Genomic DNA, 22,749 nt, shown 5'->3' with positions numbered 1-22,749 from the left:
CGTGCTTTTCCTACCCGACAAACAGCGTCCCTCGGCAGAGCCATTACTGACTTTCTTGGAGTGTTTTCCTGGTGATCCAGTCTTCAGTGAATCACACATCAGCCTCCAGGTGTGCGCTGTGCACTCTCCACCGGGGTCCGGATCGCGCTGTGTTTAATTTCTTTGGAGGGACCGATCCACCAGGGGCTCCGCGCTGGGGGCGCGGCGGCGGGAGATGCTAGGGTGTCCCAGTCCTCCTGGGCTCACGCACCGGTCCCTTCTGCTCCCTTTCCCATGAGGCCCCGCTCCTATGGGGAGTGTCCGCGGTGGGGACCGGTCCCGCCGCCTGGCCCCTTCCCGCTGAGGCTGCACAAAGGTGTCCGGCTGGAGTCCGCCAACAGGCCAGCTTTCTATAAGTGCTTTTAAGTTTCCGTTCTTCGAGGAGGGGCGAAGAAGAGGAGCTTTTTCCATTTACATTCCTTTCCTTGTATGTAGATACCGAGAGGAAACTCAGCACTGGGCATGTTCGGATGTTGAATGGTTTTGCTGATAAGCACCAGCCTCCCGGAACCAAAGACTTAAACTAGTCCTCTCCCCTGCCCATCCCCACCCCCCCGCAGGAGCTGCAAATGGTATCTGCCAAACAGATGACAAAGTACCTTGGACTGAATCACACACAGACAACATTTTGAGCCGAACGCACGGCCCAACTCTTGTAATTACTGTTTATAGCTGGCCAAGGCTGACCAGGAGAGGGCAAACCCAGGAGGAAACAAGTTTCCTGAACCTTGGAGAAATAGCTGTGTGTTGATTAAAGGTTAGGACGGGTACTTCTCACTCACGCTCCAAGTTGTTCTTGAGATCACAGTTCGCAGCACGTTTCCTCTGGAGGCAGTGAGTAGATAATTGGGATCTTTTTTGTCTTTTTTTTTTTCCCCCTCCTCCCTCCGTTTTGGTCTTATGGCCTTGAACCCACAGTGAATTGAAGCGAGAAAGAAATGGATATGTCTGACCCAAATTTTTGGACTGTGCTCTCAAACTTTACTTTGCCTCATTTGAGGAGTGGGAACAGGCTTCGGCGAACACAAAGGTAAAAAACTTGGGGGTCCTTTTAGCCTGGAGAGGGGAGGAATGCTTTGGCTTAGGAGGCTGCCCGGCTGCCTGGGCCCCCTTAGCAACTGGGGTTTTGTTGATTGGGTTACAGTTTGAAAAGTTTATACTCTGCTGGGGGGCCCTGGTTCAGGTGTTGCCTCCTCTGTGGTTTTCCTGGGTCATGCTGATGAATGTGCTTTTCGGAGTTCTTCAGAAATGTGGAGAATCAGACCTCGAGTTGTGAGTGGTGGGGAGAGAAGGGAAGGGGGAGGAGATACTTTTTCCCTGTCTTTGATCTGATCATTTATCCATTTCATTCACTCAGGCGTTGGAGCTTCTGTTACTCTGTGTAGAGCCTTTCAGATGCTTCCCTCTATGAAATATTTAACCTTTATACGATGCAAATGTACGATTCAAAGATAGCTCAAGTTTGTCTGTTTCATATTGTCTGCTTAAAGATAAACGTCTGCATAACTTTGCATTTTTTTTAATTGATTTGCTGACATTTATTTCTAAAAGTAGACTGGCCTTTTCATTTTGTAACATATATTTGTTAGAACAGGTGAAAAGAAGAAAGATTTTAAAATCAAGGTGAAGCTCATGCCACAAGTGAAAGACAGTTGAGAGTTAGTTGCTGACACTTGGGTGAGAGAAAATGATTTTAAAGCAGGTGTTTCTTCTCTCTCCACATTTGTGTCCAGCACAGACAGGTGGCATGATTTTGGTTTTAGAGGGGCACACCCTTTGAGTTGTGTAAATATAGATTCTTTGTTTTTCTTCAAAACTTGCCGTGAACATACACGTGAACATGCACGAGGGCAAGGGTGCAGTCAAATAAACAGGATGCCTGGCTATCAGATTGGTAGATTCATCTCTATGCTCCAGTGTTTAAAGAACACAGGAAGATGGTTCATTCTGTTTGGTTATACCAGTAACTTTTTGTAGCATAAGTGCAAATACGTAATACTTTGGAAAACTTAGTAGTTTTTGCATTTGACATTTCTCATGGTATTTCTTAATTTTCAGAAGCGTCCTGGAGTACCCTGACATATGCTGTTTATACATACACAAACAAACGTGTGTGCGTGTTTGTGTGTATGTGTCTCAGAGAGAGAGAGAGAGAGAGAGAGAGAGAGAGAGCGTGATTGCGTCGATTTTTAAGTTATACTTACCTTTTAATGCAACTTGAACAATATTGGTGCCACTAAACCATATGATTCTAAAGTTGTGCCTTTTAAATAAGGTGGCTGTGCTTTTCTGCTATAATGTTCAGAGACACTTTTTCAGTATTGGTCATTTTTTAACAGGCTGTGTCATCCGTGCACCAAGCCCCCCAAACAACGAATCAGTTGAAGAGATATTTACTGTTCCTGAACCAGGCCCCTACTCCTCACGGCAGCGAATCCTGTAACTTGTTTGTCAAGGAGCCCTTAAATATGTCTAACTGATGTAGCCCTGGCGGTGATGCAGCTGCTACTCTCACCTAGAACCACTTCTTGGGGAGATCAGCCTGCTCTGGCATCACACCTGTGTGTCGGAAACTGAAAAGCATCTGGAATCTTTCTTCCCCGCACCTACCTGTTTGATAGTATTATTGAGTCAAATGCATAAAAAATTCTCAGACCATGGCCTTTGGGCAATATCTATCCAGCCCAGAACACTCCATTTTAGACAGCTCACACTGGTAGAGAGCCTAGGTTCTGAAGGAACTTGGATTCTTCCCAACCAAATGAGGGTGTGGGAGGGCTGTGTCCATTCCCCAAGTCATGGGCCCGTATCTTCAGTTTAGTGATACAGAGAGGGAGGTGGAATTTCTTCCCTCCCGTCTCAGAGTAGAGGTTGTCACAGCCTGTTTGTTATTTGGGATTTCCTGGATTCATGGAGTTTGGAAATATATATCCTAAAGATCATCTCTAGATACATCTAGTTACAGGTCTCACAGGGCTGGAACTGCTTTCTATTTATTAGGTAGATTCAGGAAGGTGACGGGCAGGTGTCCCTCTCTCCGGGTCAGTGTACATGGCCATTGCTTTCTCTTAAAAAAGTTCTGGCTCTGTGTCCTTTTGTAAGGACATGAAGTGTATGCTTATAGTATGACTCTTCCCCTTCTGTGACCTCCCTTAACTGCTCTACATCCTTTTCCTCCTCTAAGTGCCACATTAACCCTGTTTCTTACAGCACTGATCAGTTTCCCTAAATCCACCCTTTTAAAAGGACTTCTCCTTTCCCAAGTAGCCCGATGCTTTTGCCAGCCTCACTGAGGGTGTGCTCACTGTCCAGGTGAGGGTGCCTTGCCCTCATTCTCAGCTGGACGTGCCTGAGCCCTTGGAACAGCTCTCCTGCCCAAGCCTGGCTGCTTCTCTGCACATTTGCTGACTTTGTTCGACAGATCATTCATTTTGCATATTTTATCCCAGCTACTTGTTCTGATTACATTGTAATCCAGAGGACTTCATCATAACCTTTTCTTTATATCAGCTTCTTGCGTCTATCAAAGAGTAAAATCCAGCTTTGAGCCTGTGAATGAGCATCTTGGAGCTCCTAGGGATAGGATGTTTGGTACCACTTAGACAAAAGAGAGGCTGAATGGTTTCAGACTCTTCCCTTAAATCTCTATCATGGTAGAAATTGTCAACACAGAGGACTTTGGGTTTTTGCTGCATTGCATCTGCCTTGCCAGTTTAGCATGGCTCTGGTTTGTTGGTTTGCCCTCTCATGGGAACACTTTTAAGGTTTCTCTTCCAACTCAAGGCCCTGCGTGGGCCCATAACTCCCTGAGTTCTTGGGGAAAGGCACCTACAGACTGACTCTCAGGCCTAGACTCTTAAACAGGTCCTGACGCACCGAAAGCCTGGCTTACTTGTGCAGCGTCCCAATGATGATAAAGTTTTTCTCTTCATTCCTTTTTGCCTGGACTGCGGCAGACACTGGGTTGTCTGGATGCACACTGACTTTGTCTGATGTTTTGCTGTAAAGCTCACATTTCCATTGGTAATGGTTCCTTTTTTATGATGGGCTTTGCCTACCTCTCCCCCTCCTTCATTTCCTCAAGGTAGTCTCAATACAGCCATTCACCTGCTGCTTTGAAGGACAAAAATCTAGGCTGAATAAACAGGGTATTTAAACGAAAATGTGTTGTTTTAAACTGAAGTAAGAATTGCATGTTTTAGAGGCTGTGAGTTTCATAGACCTGCGGATTCTCCATTCACTTCAGGATCCCCTTGCAAGGTAGGATGGGAATTAGTTTGCCTGCTTTATGTTACTTTTTGTTTGTAACATCTTTTCCTTTCCTGTTGGATTAAAAATTTCGAGGCAGAAGGGATCAAACTTCTCTTTGACTTATATCTCCTCTGTGTCTCACTGTAAAGAAAGGACTACCATTGATTTATAAATGTTGCTGCTTAGTTTTGAAGTGCGCTTTTAGCTTTGTTGAAGTCTAGAGACTCCAGAAGATGCTTGATTTTTAACCTCAGTGCTCAGAAATCTGTCATGTTTTCTTTGCGCTTAAGTGATAATGTCCAAACCTCAGTGACACCTAGGTCAATACAGTCCTACCCAGGCCATTGGGTAGTTTGTGACTCAGTTCATCACTTTGAGAGAGGTTCCAAATGTATTTTTCTGAGAACCTTGGGATAAAAGGTTATTTTGGTTTTGCTTTGTTTTTTGCTAAATTCACATTACTCAGCAGTTGCAATGAACAGCAGGTACATTCAGGGATCTTTAACTGCTGCAGTTGTCAGAATGCATTGAATTTTTAGGCGCACTGCATCTTCTCTTCAGAAACATCTGTAGTGTTTGGTGAGTTTTTCTTTTGTTTTGAGCATGAATATATGTCTTTAAAAAGCATGGAACGTGCTTCTCTCCTGCCCTGACATGTTAGATATTGGTTAACCCGTGCTTACGCCTTTTACAGAAAGCCCAGTTAAATCCACGTTTATTGAGCATCTGTTGTTTGCCTGGGCACTGTTACCCAAAGCTAAAAGCCATAGGCATGCCTTCAGTGAAGACATGCAGATGAATGGTTGCAAACCAGGGAAATCAAGAAGTATTTACCAGGCACAAAGGAGCCGGGAGATGGCACCAGATAGAAAACCTTGGGGAGGTTTTGAAGGGTACGTTGGTATTTATCAGACAGGAAGACAAGGCCTTCCCAGGAAGCGAAAGAAATGGTGTGTATGAAGGCATGGAGGCCTTGGCAACAGCAGAGTTCAAGGGATTATACATAGCTCAGTATTGCTGGAGCATAAAGAGCCAGAAGCATAACTCGGTACTGCTGAAGCATAAAGTTCAAAGAGGCTACATAATAGAGCACAATGGTTAAGAGGGTTGATCTGAAGCCAGTTTACCTGAGTTCGAATCTTAACTCTGTGATATTATATACTGAGTAAGTTAACTTCTTTGGACTTCAGTTGCTCTGTCTATAAAGTAGGGACAAGTAAATTACTTGTCTCATAGGATTGGTATAAAGATTAAAATATGTTCATATGTATAAAATGCTTAATGCAATGACTCACATCGAAAAGCCTTAATAAACTCTAACTATTAATACGGTTACTGACATTACAACAAGGGGATGAGTAGTGGGTAATGACTGAGGAGGAGCGTTGAGACACTTGGTATTTGTGGGAGCTTGGCCTTTATCCAGTGGGAGAGAGACATGTCTAGCAGCACTTGGGGAGTTTAGGTCTGAGAAGAGAGGGTGGGACCTCGAAACCAATGAAGGAGGTTATTGCGGTAGGCTTTCTAAAGGCCTTTGCAGGCCTGAGCAAAGAATGTGGTGAGATTACGCCTTGAGAGATATTAAGGATATAAAATTGGGAGAAGGTGATGAGCTGTTGGCTCTGAGGGATGAAGAAAGATACCACAATGGCCCTGGGGGTTTTTACTTGGGGAACCAGGGAAATGGAGACTCACCTGTACATATAAGACACAAGTACTTGTACTCGCCCCTTGTGTCCCCAGAGGCTCCTTCATCCACATTTATTGAGCACCTGTTGTGTGCTGAGTACCGTGGAGCTTCCATTCCTTCATTCAGCTGGTACAGCACCAGTGTCCTGTGCTGGGCCAGGGATATAGAGGTAAACCAGACAGAATGCTTGGGCCTCACAAATAAACCAACATCTAAATAAGTCAAGTGGTGGTCACTGTGTTCTGAAGGCTGTAAGCAAGAGCTGAGAGTGACAGTGCGGGGGCTACTTTAGATCGTGTGGTCGGGGAAGGTCTTTGAAGAGGTAACATTCAAGAGATCTAAAGGATGAGAAAGAGCCGTGGGCGGGAAGACTTTGGGAACAGGCATCTGGGAACGGCCAAGGCTGTGCGGCAAGAAAGAGCGAGCCTCAAGGCAGGCAGTTGGATGGTAGGTCCGGGGCACTCGAGGAGGCTGGACCAGAGATAAGAGGCTTGGGAGTCCTCATTAGGACCATGAGAAATATGTTAGACTAATCTGTGGGAGAGCTAAAGATGCCCCATTTAAGGAGTGGGCAGAGACGCAGATAGGAACTGGAAGGGAGACGTGGAGGGAGAGTCCCGTAAGAGGGAAGGAAGCTGGCAGAGTGTTCTCACGGAAATCCCGACAGAATGATCAATTGCTGCTCCACGGAGATGAACCGTGGTGTGCGTTGTGTCTGACGACTGGGGAGTCCTGGCAGCAGAGGGGTGGGCCCAGGGCGGTGGGAGGAGCCAGGAAAGCAGGAGTGAAGCAAGAGAGGCATTGGAGACCATGGGTGGCACCCCCCCCTCTGTGGGTAGCTAAGCACAGCAGCCACACATCCTTGTGTACCAGCCTCTGCACATTCGCGGCTGGCCCGTCAGCCCTCCTCCCTGAATCATATCCCCTTATTCAGTGTTGCTCACTTTATTGTCTGCTTCATCACCCAGACAGGCAATGACAGCTTCCTTTCCCCTCCCCTCTGGAAGCTCAAGTTCCTTCCCCAGTCTCCTGAGTATCTGCTTTCTGACATGTTTACAGTTGGAGCTGCTCCGCTGAGGGTCTCTAGCCCCTACCTGCCCCCTCGTTGACTCTTCCTGAGCCTGAATCTGAGCCAAGTACAGATGGAGGGAGGGTACGCTGTCCGCCCCGCCCCTCCAGCCTATTCCACAGTGGCTGAAACCTGGCGCTCACATCCGTGCTCTCATCCTCTCTACACCTGACCTGCAGGCTCTGCCCCTCCCCGAGTCTTTGCACCCGTTTTCCTCCCACTCCTTGCTTTGCCCAGGCTTGTTTCATAACTGCTTCCTTTCATCCTTTCTTCATGCGCTGGACTGCGTTTTCCGCAGGTGGGACAGGGCTGCCCATCACTGCGGGGCTCGCCCTTCCATCCTCTCATCTTGTCATCCTCTCATCTTGGCTCTAGTTAGCTCTGACATCGGCACTGGTGCCTAAGGCCCTCACTCCTGCGCCCCTCCCCCAGCCTAATAAGGGAGACCCCTGGGGGAGAGGAGAACGCGGAGACCCCAGGTTAGGAGCTCCCAGCAGCCCTCTGAGTGACTTGTGTGCAGAGCCCGGCTGCCCCACACCAGAGCAGCATGTTCTCCGGGTCTTCAGGCTGGCCAGACACAAAGGATGTGAGCCGGCATATGCACATCTCAGAAATATTGCTTTAAGCTTCTAGTGGGAGGTTTACAACAGGAGATGACAGATCATTTGTTTTGCCCCTGAATTTGTAGGTCTTTTGTGAGGGGAGAGAGAAGCAGAAAGAGGGAGGAGGAAAGGAATGAGAGAGAAAAATGTGTGAGACCTTAAAAAGTAGATTTCAAAAGAAGTCCATTAAAAACAAAGTTTTAGAATGGGGAGCATATGCTCCCTGGGGACGCATGGGCTGTTCGTTGCTCTACCTGGTCGACACTGGAAGGGGTATGTGTGTGTCAGTAAGTTCACAGTGAGGGGGGTGAACGTTACATGCTTTTATGGCTCTGTTTGCTTCTCTTTACGCATGTATCCTGTTATCAGAAGCCCAAGTGATACTTTTCAAACAGGGGAATCATAAGCCTCAAGACCACCTGCCTTCTGGGCTAAAAACTGACAGACGCTGGGGTTGAGAAATCTCCCGTGTGTGGAGACAGCTCACGGAGGAGAAGGCTTGGGGTAGGGCTTTATTCGGAAGACTTTGGGAGAGTCCTCCTTGTGTAGGTTGAGATGGAAATAGGCTGGTTTCTCAGGGAGCTCAGGACTAGAGGCTCTGAACCCCTGTCTCACTCTCCAGCACACCCAGCTCTCAGTGTGAGTAAGCCCGCACAAAGCTATTTTTAATCTGAGCTGTCTTCACTACGTGTAACCTAGTCATTTGGGAGTGACATCATGGTAACTGAGTAATCCCTTTGAAAGTTAATAGGAGATCCAAGATAATAAAATGGTCCTGGGGCTACCTGGATGAAAGTAGGCACAGGGTGTGTGTAAAACTATTTATTAAAAGCAGAGTCAACCTCTATTGGTAGAAGCCTTGGATATCGATTGAGCAGCACACTTGGTTTTTGTGACCCGTGGCACATTTTGTAACTAGAGGAATATCTCTAAATAAAAAGTTCACGTGGTTATTCATACTTGTTCTGATACTTTATTTTCTTTCCTCTATCTTGGTAGTTAGGGAAGTTCCCTTGTGAACTTGGCTTTAAATTCTGAACATATTGACCTTAAATCTTATTAATAGCATGAGAAGACCAGTGGGAGTTTTAGCTACACTAATGGTTATTGGATATGTTTGTTAGAGAGGTAATTATAGCAATATCAAACTGAAACATCATGTTGTTTTGTTTTAAAGAAAAAAGGCCCAAGCAGAGGATTTAGGCTTTGATCAGCATTTGAAGGTAAAGTAGGTTGGTAAGAATAGACAGTCATTAATGTTTATCTTATCTTAAGCTCCTCCATCACTTGCTTTATTATAGAACCTGGGGACTTTCTACAGTCTGCTGACTTTGGAATTTACATTTATCAGTGATTCTGATTTTGTTACAGTTTGGGGTTTCTTGGGAAACTAATTGCAGGCAAAATCCATATCTATATCTCTACATATCTATATCCATCTATCTATTTATCTATCTATCTATCTATCTATCTATCTATCTATCTATCTATCTATATATATATATATATAGAGAGAGAGAGAGAGAGAGATATATGGAGCTCCATGTCTTTGGAAACTTTCTAACCTGACATGGAAATTCATATAGGAGATAGCTTTCAGAGATAATGTTTTAGGTTCTGAGTGAATCATCTGGGTGGAGGGAATGAGGAACAGGTGAAACTTGGTGACGTCTCCTAGGGTGGTAGAATCAGAAAGGGAGGAAAACTGATGGATCCACCAGGCCCATTTTGCCCTGTGAGTATTTGCTGAAGCTGTTCTTGCCGTGCTTTATTCTGTCTAATTTTAAACATTACACTGCATGTTGATGTCTCAGGACCCTGACTTGGACCTTACAACATCTCTCTTGAGAGTCACTATTACATCATCTAGCCACTGCCAGATTTCTTAACCACTGGATCTGAAGAATATCACTGAACCTGTGGCTTGCGTAAAAATCACCGATGTCCCTTTAATATTCCTATCTTTTAAAGTGCTATATTATGGGTATCTTTTAATTAGAAATTATAGTTATTAAATGTTTTACTTTTACAGGTAGATGAAGGGGTTAAGGGGAAAAAGTATGTTTGTCATGGGAAAAGCTGCTAGCTGAATAAAGCACTCTAGGAAATACGGTAAATGAAACCTTTGTTACTGTAAAACAATGGCCATTAAGTGACTATTATGTAATGTTATTTCTTAAGTCTGATCTGGAGTGGCTTGTTGATCTTGGAACTTGAGATATAACTCCTGTACAAATATTACTTTCACTTGGCTAATGTCAAGATTTCTGTTACAAAAATTGAAGACTTTTCCCAGTAGATTACCTACGTCAGACACTGAGCATTGGAGATATAGAAGCCACATCAGATAGTTTATTTTTCTAGGTAAAGGTTAATTTTATCCTCTTGGTATTCTCCATTCTAGACCCACATATATAAACACAAATTACTTGCTAATCCAAAAAATAGTTCACTGTAAAATTAGCCTACCCTTGCTTAACTGCTCCAAAGGGCAGACAGGTGGCAAGACAGCTGATAGGCACACTCACCTGACTTGGCAGGTTGAATGGATGACTGTGAATTTGCATTTTCCATAAAGGATAGGTCCCCAAGCAAAGGAATTTTTCATTTTTGATTCAAATGGCCATGGTGGGACAGGTAGAGTATGGGATAGTTCAGGGGTGCTTTAGGTCATAGTTGTTGATGAGGATTCTGCAAAATGAGCCAGTATGTTTATGAATTATAATTTCCTGTATGTTTTAGGAGTTGATATCTGGGGTTAGATGTTTGGACCACAGAATTAGTAAGGAGTAAAAGTTACCTCATTTTTACTATATGACCTGTGAACTTTGTATGTACCGTTCTTTCTTAGTAGATGACTCCTGCCAATTTTAGATAAGTTAGCCATGGAAAGCTAGGATTTTTTTTTTTTTTTTTTTTTTTTTTTTTGCGGTACGCGGGCCTGTCACTGTTGTGGCCTCTCCCGTTGCGGAGCACAGGCTCCGGACGCGCAGGCTCAGCGGTCATGGCTCACAGGCCCAGCCACTCCGCGGCACGGACCGCGGAGTAGTGGTTTCTATAAACCTCCTTAACATAGGAATCCAGGCTCAAGATCAGAGCTCTGCTTCCTTCAGTGCAGTTCTTGGATCTTAGTGATTTTGATGTCATTTTTAACCAGCGTCGCTACTGCCAAGACGCCCTCTTGGCAGGCAGACTTCAGTTTTCTCTGAAATTGTTATTGATTACTTATCATTTGATGGCTTCTTAAAAAAAAAAAAAACTCTTTAAACAAGAGAAATTGTGGTTTATTTTACCTTCTGAGACTTAACCTTAAAATTATTCTACCTTTTCATGTAAGACCTAGGGTGATCTTGGGATCAAAAGGTACAAATACTTGCACTGGTTAGATATTAATATGATGCAACTTTCTGATGGCATTCCTCAGGAGGAATACAAACATTCCATTTAATGGGTCCCAGGTTTGAAATCCATAATGAAAAGTGTTCTGACTCTTGGCACTGATAGACATATTCAGAAATGTTGTATTCAAGCCAGAGTAAATATATATGCCCTTTACACTTTCTTTCAGTTAGCAGAAGTCACTTCTGAACACTTATTTTGGCATTAAGGAAGCTCGTCATGACCTATTGTTCCAGAAAGATTATAGTTCTCATTTTAAGCCAGTTTTCTAGTTCCCATGTAAGTGAAATGCCCAGCCTGGCAGAGCCGAGGAAATAAGCTTCGCTTTTCAAACCTTCCATTCTTTTAGGTGTGTCCCACAAGCAGTGGCTTGTAGCTGCTCCTTCAGCCACTTAACAGGTTTGATTTCAAATCTATTTAATAAGAAACTAACATGTTTGGAGGGGATTCATGGCCCAACATTTATGGATTTTGTTGGGAAGTTCCAGGTGTGTATATATATCTTAAACTCTATGTTAAGGCATGCTAGACTGGAATGATTTTGGTTTGCTTTGCTTTGTTTTGTTTTTGCCTTCTAGTCATAAGATGTATTAGGGATTGGATTGAGAGGGGGCAGCCCCCAGTCCTGAAAGCCATGCAGCTTCTCTTTCAGTTCCTTGTCTTTGGCTGCCTTAAAAGCACTAAAGAGAAGTCAAATGTTTATAAAGTGGGCCAAAAAATAGAGAAACCAGAAGCCAAGAGGGATTAACCTCTGAAACATGGGAAGTTGATTACATTTAAAAATACTTGGAGGGGCTTATTTATGAGTTATGTATCTTTGTGTGATCCTTTTTCCTGCTTTGTGGCTCATGGATGAGGCTGAATCACCTTCTGAAACCTGATAACCTAATAACCTAGTTTGACTCTGTCTGACTTCTGTGGGCAAAGCCTGTGGATTTATCGCATTGCCTTATTTATTCATTTATGTACCACATATTTATTGAGTACCTTTTATGTGACCAGGACTATGATTATCACCTGGGAAACAAAGATATATATGACATGGTCCTTTTGTTCAAGTAGCTCAATCTAGTGGGGTTAGAAAGTGATGCTGACAGATAATTACGGTAACGTGCAATAACCAGTAGGAGATCTACCAACATCAGCACAGGAGGAGGGAGAGGAAGAATATCTGTTGAGGTCGTTTGGTGTATGTTGTCTCATTTAATGGTATATGTAATACCTGTTCTACAGATGAAAAAACTGAGGCTTAGAGAAGTTAATTAATTGTCCCCAAATTACCAGTAGTACATGGTAAATCCAGATAAAGATGTAACTGCACTGCCGTACCTCCAAAGGAAATACAGCTCCAACAATATTCTAATTATTGAAAATAATATTTTTTAAGTAAGATTTTAGTCACTTAATTTTTATCACACAGCAGCCTCCTGGCAATTCAAAGGTATTTGTGGAATATTGAGCCCTGATAATCTTGATCTTTGCTATAGAAATGCCACCTGCTGTCTGAGGGAAGAGAGTGAAAAACAGAAGTAGGTTTTACTTTGTTTTAAAATGCCACCTGCTGATTCGCTTTCCCATTAGTGGAAATTGTATATGTATTTTCCTGTAATTGCCCCATCGTAAAGTATCACAGTTTATAATGGTATTTGAGTGGGCTTGTGCTTTTGAAATTGAGGTTTCACTTATGGTGTAGCTCTGAATAGCTGCTATCTTACAGGCCTTTTGAATGAATAACACTACACTGCACCCGTGCTTATTTTGCTGAGATTTCTCTCTAGGTATTATGAAATCCTGTGCGTTCACATGAGTGTATTTATTATGCACTCATCTCAAAATCCTTGCCGATCTTGTAGTAGAGCATATAGTTCATTTCATAGAAGGGACAAAAGTTCTTGCATCTTACATGGCAGTACAGTGTGAATGCCAGGAAAGAGCTGTTGGGATTTTAGAGATGAATTGCTTACAGGCTTTTTCTTCACGTTTTAAAACTACAATAATTTCTCTTGAATATGCTAATACTAACTAAAAATATGCTAATGCTAACTACATTTTTAGAGAGATGTTTGATGAGACTTAAATACATATTTAAGTATTTAAGACTCTGAAGATCATTGTATTTAGAGAACTAAGACTGCTTTGCTATGCTTGAAACAATTGTATGAGAATAAAGTATGAACAATCTACAACATGCAAAAGGCATAAACATTGCATCCAGAATTCTCTAAACCACAAAAATCCTTCACTGGCCATGTCTTAGCTCTCAGTGGTGCAGTATGTGAGCTGCTTTTGAGAAATGGCTGCGCCTTACTAAGGATGGAGTAAAAAAAGTCTTTCCGTCAGGTGCTGTTTTTTAAATATTGAAGAAAGTGTTTTTGACGGCCACTAATCCAGATTCGTACTGACACAGGGTCTACCACTTTACTCACTCTAGAAAAAGTCCAGGCAGCTAGATGTGCTTTGTTTTGTTTTGTTTTGTTTTTGACACGGTCTATGAAGATACAGTTTACATTACAGTAAAACTATCCTTTATAAGTGAGCAGTTCTGTGAATTTTGACAAATTATCACCACAATTAGGTTATAGAAAGTTTTAGAAACTTAAGAAACTTAGAAACCTTAGAAAGTTTTAGGTGCTTTTTGATTGTTTGATAATGCTAATAAAGGATTAGAATAAGATGTTTTGTTTTGCTCTCCCTTGTCCACCCCCTGCCTTTTAAAAATTAACTCCATATTTTATTATGTTTTGCCTAGTTGTGCCCCAGTGTCCTTTTTCTATTCCAGGATGCCAGCCAGGATACGGTGTTACATTGTGTCATCCTTTTAAAAAATCATTTTGATGAGGAAGATGGTTAACACATAGTTTGATTACATGATTGGTAATGTCAAGTAGGTACCAGGAAAAGGCATCAGAATGAGATACTCGAAAGAGAAGCTTAAACTACCTAAACTGCGTGGTCCAGTCTTACTGTATACTAGCCCCTTTGTTGCTACATAGGTGAGGAAGTTTGAAGAAACCAGATAAACAAATTCTACTAGCAGGAAATGGTTATAAATAATTTGGGGTTGTTTATTGGGGAAGGAAACAGAGCCATGAGGTGGAAGATTTGGAAGCTGTGTCATTTAAGACATTGATTATGGTTGTTGGAAAATATAGAGATCCGGAAGGAAGCATGGAGTTTTTCAGTGCAAGTGAAGACAGACCAACACATGCATTTTACAAAAGATAAATTCAAGGTACTTCATTTGCTTTGTAAAATAAGTTATCATGTCTTTTCATGATTTTCATTATATCTTAATTTCAGTCGAATGTATATAGCTTTGAGAAGAAAATTTTAAACTTACGCCTAAGACAAAGAATGGAGAAAATATGAACAGCCGTAAAGAAAACCACCCCAAATTCTAGTGCTCAAATATAACCACTATGAAAAATATGGGGTTATCCTTCCACGTGTTTTTTTCTGGGCGTATGTGTGCACACATGTGCATGTACACACCACAAAACTCATATTTTATTGAACCTCCTGTTTGATGAGCTTTCTTTTTCCCTTAAAGAGGTTCTTTTAAACACCCGCCTTTACAGTGGTAGGATTTCCGGAAATTGTGAAAAATATTTGTAATGTACAAGAAGGTATGGGTGGGGGGTTATTTGTAAAGTTGTGGGGAAGCATTCAAAACCATGCTGTGAAAGCTGCCCTGCTAATGCACAGCCTCACCTAATTGTGGGGGTGTCCATACCGGCTCACTGGTGTGCAGAGTGGGAGTGAGGCCATGGACACCTGTGATGTCACCTTGGATGGTCTCGCATTTTAGGTTCTGTTTTTTTCCCCCTATATTCAGATCTCTTTTGAAATGTTCCCTTTAAAAATATTCCTGCTAACTCAGATTCCAATTAACATCTCCCCACAGGCTTAAATGTTAAACCTCAAGATCTAAACTTTATCCCTTATGTGTGTGAGCAGGCTTGCCAGATGGCAGGCCAATTAATATATTTTTGCAAGGTGTAGAAATATTTTTTCTCCATAAGGGAACAATGAATCCATCTGCTCCACATTTTCCTTTCCCCTCTGTCCTTTGGGGAAAATCATCATTTAATTTTCAGAACTAAATTGTGCAACTCTCTAAGTGACACTTTCTGCTTTTTAAGGGAGGTGGTTTTAGAAATTGAAACTTTTTCTTACTCAAAGGACGTAAAAACCCTGTGTCATGGATTACAATATCTGGACATCTAAGTTTCATCCAGGGTACTTTGTTTTAAGTTGGACATTACAGAATCATATTTTAAGAAACTGATTCATAGAAGCCTTAACTTGGAAGAGGCTTCAGAAACATCTAGTCAACCTCCCTCATTGTAAGATGAGGAAGTTGATGCTTAGGTAGCAAAGTTTCAAGCTAGTAGGCAACTTGGAACCTGGCCTCCAGGTTCCAAATTAGGACAACAGCGTTAAAAACAGAATCTTTCATTTCTCAAGGGGAATAAAAGGAGGGAGAACCTTGAATAAGGTTCAACCAGGAAAGAAGCACACTCATATTTATTGCCTGTTTTCTCTTGATTTTCAGGCACTGAGCTGTGTGCATCACCCCTATAGTTTCTTTTCATACTCAGTGGCAATTGATATCAACAGGTAATTAACTATTTAGAGCTGTGTGTTGCCTCCAACTCAAAGTTCCTGAAGTACCAAGTACCATGTCCTTTTTTTAAGCACTTATAAAGTGTGCTGTCTGGGCGTGGAATGAATGAATTACTGAATATGTGAATATCAGTGAGGTTATTTTACAAAATCCTCTCAGGACGGTTTGGAATTCTAGGAGTGTGACTACCTTATAGCTTTGCCATAATCTGACACATTATAATACAGAATTTGCTTCCTTTTCCCTTGTGGTTATGAAGGAGTTCAGTACTGAATATTCCAGAAGCTTCTCTTGGGAAGAATGTTTTACCTGTAACTCTGTTTACCAGCATTTTTGCTCTCATAGTCGGGCATTCATTGGTTAATGTTAAATGAAAGAAAGGATTTAGACTTGACTTTTTTTTCTCTTTCCTTCACATTGGCTGTATTTATCCTAACAGACCCTGTTCCTGTAGTAGAAAGAGTTCAGACTTTGGGGCAGGGAGACCTTGGTTGGAATTCTGACTCTGTGACAAACTAGACGTGTGATTTCGGCAGGTAAACTTACCTCTAATACTTGGTTTCCTCATCTTTAAGTAGGAAGAATGGCCAACAGATCTTTTTTTGTGCCTTAAATAAGATAAATTGTAAAACATTTAGATCAGGGATAGACAAGATACATTCTATAGGCCAAATCCAGCCTATCACTTGCTTTTATACATAAAGTTTTATTAGAACTCAGCCACCCCAGTTCAGTTAGATATTATCTATGGCTGCTGGTACTACAGCAGTATAATCCAGTAGTTGTAACATGAGACTCTGGCCTGCAAAGCCAAAAACATGTACTGTACTATCTGGCCCTCTACAGGACATCTTTGCCAAACCGGGGCCTAGGGCAGTGCCTCGCAACTATAGACACTCAATAAATGTTCATTTCATCTTCTACCCATGGATTCTTTCAAGTGCAGTCTTTTCCTGTAGGCACTCTTTAAAGAAAGGTGGTTCTGGGGTGGCCTTCTCTAGTGATTCTTCTAAAGCCCCTGCCCACCTCTGGAGTATGGCCAAACCTTGAGCCATGACTCAGGCCAGAACATGCTGAGAGAGGCATCTCCATGGCTGCCACACCCTGATGTGGATACAGCGTGCCTGGACTTGCACTGGGTGTCGTGCATGTTACAGGAATAGAGTTTTCTCTAATCCAAGCGTAAATACAGTCATTGCTCTTTAGATTGCAGCATGTCCAATTTAGTTTGAATTATTTCTCCCAATGAATTAGTTAGGTGTGTCCAACCTATACTTCTTCAAAAGTTTCCCAACACAGCCCCTCAAACCGTGGAATTGTCTTCATTTCTAAATACACTAAAAATCATAACACATTATAAATGCTGTCTTTAGCAAAGGACCTTCTTGATTCCTACAGCAGGAGTTTCCTGCAGCGACCCTGGGCTGTTTGAAAGAGAAAGTTCTCACAGGAGTGATAAAATTTGGGGCTTATTTTGTTTTGTGTTTTAAGCCAAATGAACTCAGGGTTCTTCCGCTGTTTTGATGAGGGACACCCTGGTGTGTGATAGAAGACCAAGACAGGGATTAGACTGGTGGCATGTGCCCAGTGAGGACTTAGCAATCGATGGCTACACCCCACCTCCCACATGTGGTTGAGAGAAAGATTGAGGGCCTCTAAAAGCTCTTAAGGGCTGTTAGGCTTTCTTGTTATTTTTTATTTTTAAAAATGTATTGAGGGGCTTCCCTGGTGGCGCAGTGGTTGAGAGTCCGCCTGCCAATGCAGGGGACGTGGGTTCGTGCCCCGGTCCGGGAAGATCCCACATGCCGCGGAGTGGCTGGGCCCGTGAGCCATGGCCACTGAGCCTGCGTGTCCGGAGCCTGTGCCTCCGCAACGGGAGAGGCCACAACAGTGAGAGGCCTGCGTATCGGGAAAAAAAAAAAATGTATTGAGGAAATTTTTTCAGAATAGTAAAGGGATTTTTAAAACATTTTAGCATTCCCTGTGTCTTTAAAAGTAACATTGGGAATAAATTTTAAAAGCATTATCTAAAATTTTGTAAAGTCCTCCTTGACTCTTTGCCTTCCTATTCCAGCACATTTTAGTGTTTCTAGTGCTTCTGTACAGGCCCGTTAGCATTTTTCCCAACATGTCATAATTCTGTGTATACTTCTCTGAATTCCCAGCTGATTGTGAATGCCTTGAAGCACAGACTTTGTGCCAGCCTAGTGCCTGGCACATAATAGGCACTTAATAAAGGTTTATTGAATGAAAGCACTCCACAGTGAGCATATCCGAGCATACAGCTTTTTCTGTCTTTTGGAGCTATTTCCTTAGGATAAATTCCCACAATAGAGATTTCTAGGCCAAAGAGACGTGAACATGTTTATGAATTTTGATACATAGTGCCAAGTAGCTTTTATGTCTACTTGAGGTTCCTTCCAAGTTTGTGACTCTCATATCACATGGTACATTATTGCTAGATTGGCGGTCTGGTGTTCCATATTTTCTCTAGCAAAAAAAAAAAAAAATGACAGGAGGGTATATCATCGCCAGATTCAGGTCCGGAGTGGACACTGCATATGCTTTAGGATGAAAAGCTTCTAAAAGAATCAAAATTCCTTCTGTGGAGCTTGGGAATTAGAGGGAGGCAGGCAGCAGAGGCGAGGTATAGGGTAAAAGACACTGTTATAGGAGCAAATAACTCCTGGAGTTTTATTACTGCTCTGAACTTTTACTGTGCTGTCATCAATATTTCAGGAAAGCAATTGGATATTTTTTTAATTTGTTTTCTCTCCTCAACACATTTAATGTTCAAATGTGAGACATTATTTATTGCAAACTGCTGTTAATGCACATTCCAAGGTCTACTTTTATCAAGGTTTGAAACTGTTTGTCTAATGTATTATGCATTTCCATCTTCAACTGATGGGATTTGTGTGTGAAATAAGATTGGGTCTCCATACTGTGACCTTGGGCAGCACTAGCTTGTTTTGAGTTTGATAATTTCCCCTCCCTCAGCTAGTACTTGGCGGGCTCATAAATGACCATTGATAAATAGCCATATCTACCCTTTGGTACAAAGTATGCTATTGATGAACACCTGGAATCACCTAAATGCCACCTCATAGATGGCATACAAAGTTTGTGGGGACTAGGCTGAATAGAGCAAGGGCATCGTTCAATTAGAAATGTCCTGTGAGGAGATTAGGGATTCTCGTGAATACGAAGGTTCAACGGATACTCTAAAGGATTTATGAGTGTTCTGTGTTCCATATTCCATTGCGTATATATTTTCTTACAGCTCAGCTTCAATCCATGCTCAGAGCTGTGACTTCAGTCTCTGGAAAAAGAGTGAGATAAAAGTCTTAGAAAAACTTCTACATGATAGATCTGGCTTTCAGCAAATATCCCTCATCTTTCCCAGCAAACTACAGTCTCTGGGCCTTGATCTAGTTAGACATTTGTAGGAGGATCTTTGAGAAGCCAACAATTACATGGTGGCACGTGACCACACTTGGGTCATTTCAAGCCGCAGCTGTAAAGGACTCTACGAGCAATGAAGTTACGGGATCTTGTTTCTAGTCACATTTCTGCCACCAACAAGCTGTGTGATGTTAGCAAGATTTCCTGGGCCCTCTACTGCTTACCTGTTTTTAAAATCCTGGATTCCGTTGGCAGTATGGTGAAGCCTTTGAACCACTTTTCTGAATAATGTTTTTAAGTGCATAAAAGAAAATCTATAGAATTATAAAGGAAGCCAGTTATATTGAAGTCATCATGAAAACATTAGAAATTGGGGATTTTTGTGATTCTTTACTAGCACATCAGATATCAAGATCTAGAGGTGGGTCTACTAACTACCATAATTTTGAAGTGGTAATGAGTATAAATGATTTTTTAATGTATCTGCAGCAACTGTACCATGATATGAAAACATATGTGATTTCTATTGGCGACAAAATCAAAAGGAATGCTAATGCTGTGAATGTACATGAAGGAAATGATACATTTCAGTTTGTGGTTAGTGAAAAACCACAAAACAGTTCAAGTTTGTAGACCCATTAAATTCTATTCATAGATCTCTTAGATGTCCATGGATTCTGTGGAGGTCAGGAATAGCTAGATCCAGAAGCTCACTGCCATCCCTGGGAGCTTAGACTCTAGTAGTACAGAGAAAGCCTGACCCAGATGGCCTCTTGAGTTTATCAGAACACTGATTTGGGGCGCTGGCATAATTAAGGGGATGTTATGCCAGAAAAGTAACCTTTGATTCACCTAGTAATTAACTGATAAGTAAACAGTGAGAAATTCCCTGTGTTTCATATGTTGCTTTTATTTAGCACGTAGCTAGGAAGCTCAGGAAACAATAACACGGGAGTGGTAGAAACAGTTGTCTCCCTGGTCGTTTCCCTTTGGCGGGACCCAAAAACCAGGGCTTGTGGGAATGCGACTGTATCCCTGTTCTATGTGTATTAAGCTGTGTCCTTTACTTACATTAGAGGAACCTGTATCTTCCAGCATCTTGCCATCAGAGCATCGCCATCTCTTTGTCATAACCACACGTCTTCCCCTAATTAAGTGGGGCATGAACACACAGAAATCGTGTGCCTCGCCTACCTACTTACCAGGCTGGAATTGTATTGCCCAGCTGGAAAGTAAGATCTTTGAAATAAAAAGAAGTTAAGGAATAGTAGTGATAAAACACTTCTCATTGACTTGTCTTGAAGTTGTTTTCTTTCCTAGACTTTCTAAGTGTTTTAATCATGAAGGTCTAAGTATGTTCTACATAAGAGGAGTGGCAAGCAAAATTCATCCTGATTCTTTCAGAAAATGGAAGCCATTTCTTCTCATTACCTACCTACTTCCTTCAACTTTGCATTTTAGAGAGAAAACTATTTTTTTGGGGGGGGGAAGAGAACTATAAATGCTTTTACATGTCACACCACTTGCCTAATTCAGCATCATTTCACAATATTGGTTGCAAATGGAAAGGGAGATTCTTTTTGGCTTTGCAGTTGCATTATAAATGCCTCTGCATTAATCTGGGTTCAAACTCTTAGTCTAATAGACCTAGGAGTGGAGCAAAGTGTTGTGATTTGATTTGTCCATTTACTTGTGTGAAAGGTAATTCATGTGACCATAAAAATGATTTTTAAACGTGGACTCATTTTCAGGTTAAAAGATCCTCTACCAAATTAGATAGGAAGCTTGAAGCATAGGCAGTAAGCAATCTTTCCTCCTTCAGGTGTTGCTATGGATCAATATCTTTTATTGACTTCTAGGGTTTGCATGCAATTTTCTATCATGGTCGTTTATGCTAATCAGCATGAAACAGAATAATTGTAAATCATAGCCCCTTAGGCACATTTTACCCCCCTGTAATACTTGAGATCACAGAATTATGTTCAAAAGAGGTGAGAAAAACAATCCATCATTTTTCAGTGACTCGCGGAGTTGACACAGATGTGGATGGTAAGGACTTTTCCCTCCTTATCTTTGGACTTCACCTTATATTTTAATTCTAAATGCAAATGCAAATGAACTCCCTGTGAAAAGAAATTGGGTTTAAATTAGCCAGTTACCTGTATTTGTGAAAATGCAAATCGATCATGTTAAATATGAAAAGTAGAATAACTATAATATATCCTATCTTTTTTTTTTTTTTTTTGCTATACGCGGGCCTCTCACTGCTGTGGCCTCTCCCGTTGCGGAGCACAGGCTCCGGACGCGCAGGCTCAGCGGCCATGGCTCACGGGCCCAGCCGCTCCACGGCACGTGGGATCTTCCCAGACCAGGGCACGAACCCATGTCTCCTGCATTGGCAGGCGGACTCTCAACCACTGCGCCACCGGGGAAGCCCCAATATATTCTATCTTAATGTTGGTACATAAGATTATTAAAAGTTATCTTCATCAGGAAGGCATGTTTATGTAATTATTGCAAATTATCAGTTATTGCCCGAAGAAGTGTAAGGATATTTATCTACATATTTAATGAAATAATTCAGATAATTAGCATAGAATATAGCAGTTTTTTACTTTAATGTTGTACTAAGATAGATGGTTTGACTACTGTTCACATTTATTTGTAGTACAGAACTCACTGAAATGTACAGTTATTAACAAAAACAAAGTAAAATATATCTTTCTTGACCAGTAGCTCATATATGTATGCTTTATTCTCATCAGAGTCCCAACTGTGCCATGGAAGCAAAGTTAACTCTAACTGTATGCATATCCCTGTACACACCCACAGATGAATGCATATGTGTTGTGTACATCACGGGGTCTGTATGGGCTAATGGTATAACTCCAAAAGGAAACCCTATTTAGTAATGGGGTCTTAGATATGGTGCCTGAATGCATAGTTGCGTCTACTCATAGACCTGCATGAAAGATGAGGGAACCTCTTTCTATTTTTCTTTAGATCATTCCAAATAAAAACTTGACGTATCAGCATGGAAAGTAGAAGCTCTACACTCCCTAAGAATGATAAGCCTTTTCTGCATGGGAGTTTTGGGGCCAAAGAAGGTTTATGGATTGTCAGTGAATAGAGAGTTGGATGAAGGAGTTGTTTGACTCCCAGTTTGTTTTAAGCACTTCAGGTATGAAACATCCTTACTTCATGGAAGCCACCCCTTAGTGTCAGATCCTTTGTCGTGGTGACTTCTGAGTTTAAGATGTGCTGAAAGCAGGGGAGATTTCACTTGGGAGATGAGGCTTGGACTGTGGAGCTGGGTGCAGTCTGCTCTCCATCCTCTGCATCTCTTTGTTCATGAATACAGTAAATATTAGCTGAGCACCTTCTTTATGTCAGGCATTGTGCTGGGGAGGCAATGGTGAAGGAGGCAGGTGTTTCCCGCCCTCTTGAAAGCTTGCAGTTTCATGGGGAATGCAGTGGGGTGGGTAGAGGGAGAGGAAGACACAAAGGATTAAGAAGAATTTACAGGGCTTCCTTGGTGGCGCAGTGGTTGAGAGTCCGCCTGCCGATGCACGGGACACGGGTTCGTGCCTCAGTCCGGGAAGATCCCACATGCCATGGAGCGGCTGGGCCCATGAGCCATGGCCACTGAGCCTGTGCGTCCGGAGCC

The 22,749-nt window shown here is 42.2% G+C and overlaps 1 protein-coding gene across 3 annotated transcripts in view; it reads left to right on the top strand.

The window, feature by feature from the left end:
* MAST4 (microtubule associated serine/threonine kinase family member 4) overlaps positions 1-22,749 on the top strand; it is a 585,627-nt gene that overhangs the window by 421,523 nt on the left and 141,355 nt on the right. The window contains exon 1 of one of the 3 annotated variants that reach the window (XM_007457092.1): positions 978-1,069. The exons of the other annotated variants lie outside the window; for them this stretch is intronic. Within the exon in view, the coding sequence (XP_007457154.1) occupies positions 978-1,069 (92 nt within the window). Of the gene's footprint in view, positions 1-977; positions 1,070-22,749 lie in introns of those variants that run through there. 3 annotated transcript variants of the gene reach the window in all.

Source organism: Lipotes vexillifer, unplaced genomic scaffold, assembly GCF_000442215.2.
Source record: "Lipotes vexillifer unplaced genomic scaffold, Lipotes_vexillifer_v1.1 scaffold241, whole genome shotgun sequence".
Lineage (NCBI taxonomy): Eukaryota > Metazoa > Chordata > Mammalia > Artiodactyla > Lipotidae > Lipotes > Lipotes vexillifer.
The sequence above is the reverse complement of the archived record's forward strand: the minus strand, read 5'-3'. Positions and strand labels throughout refer to the sequence as shown.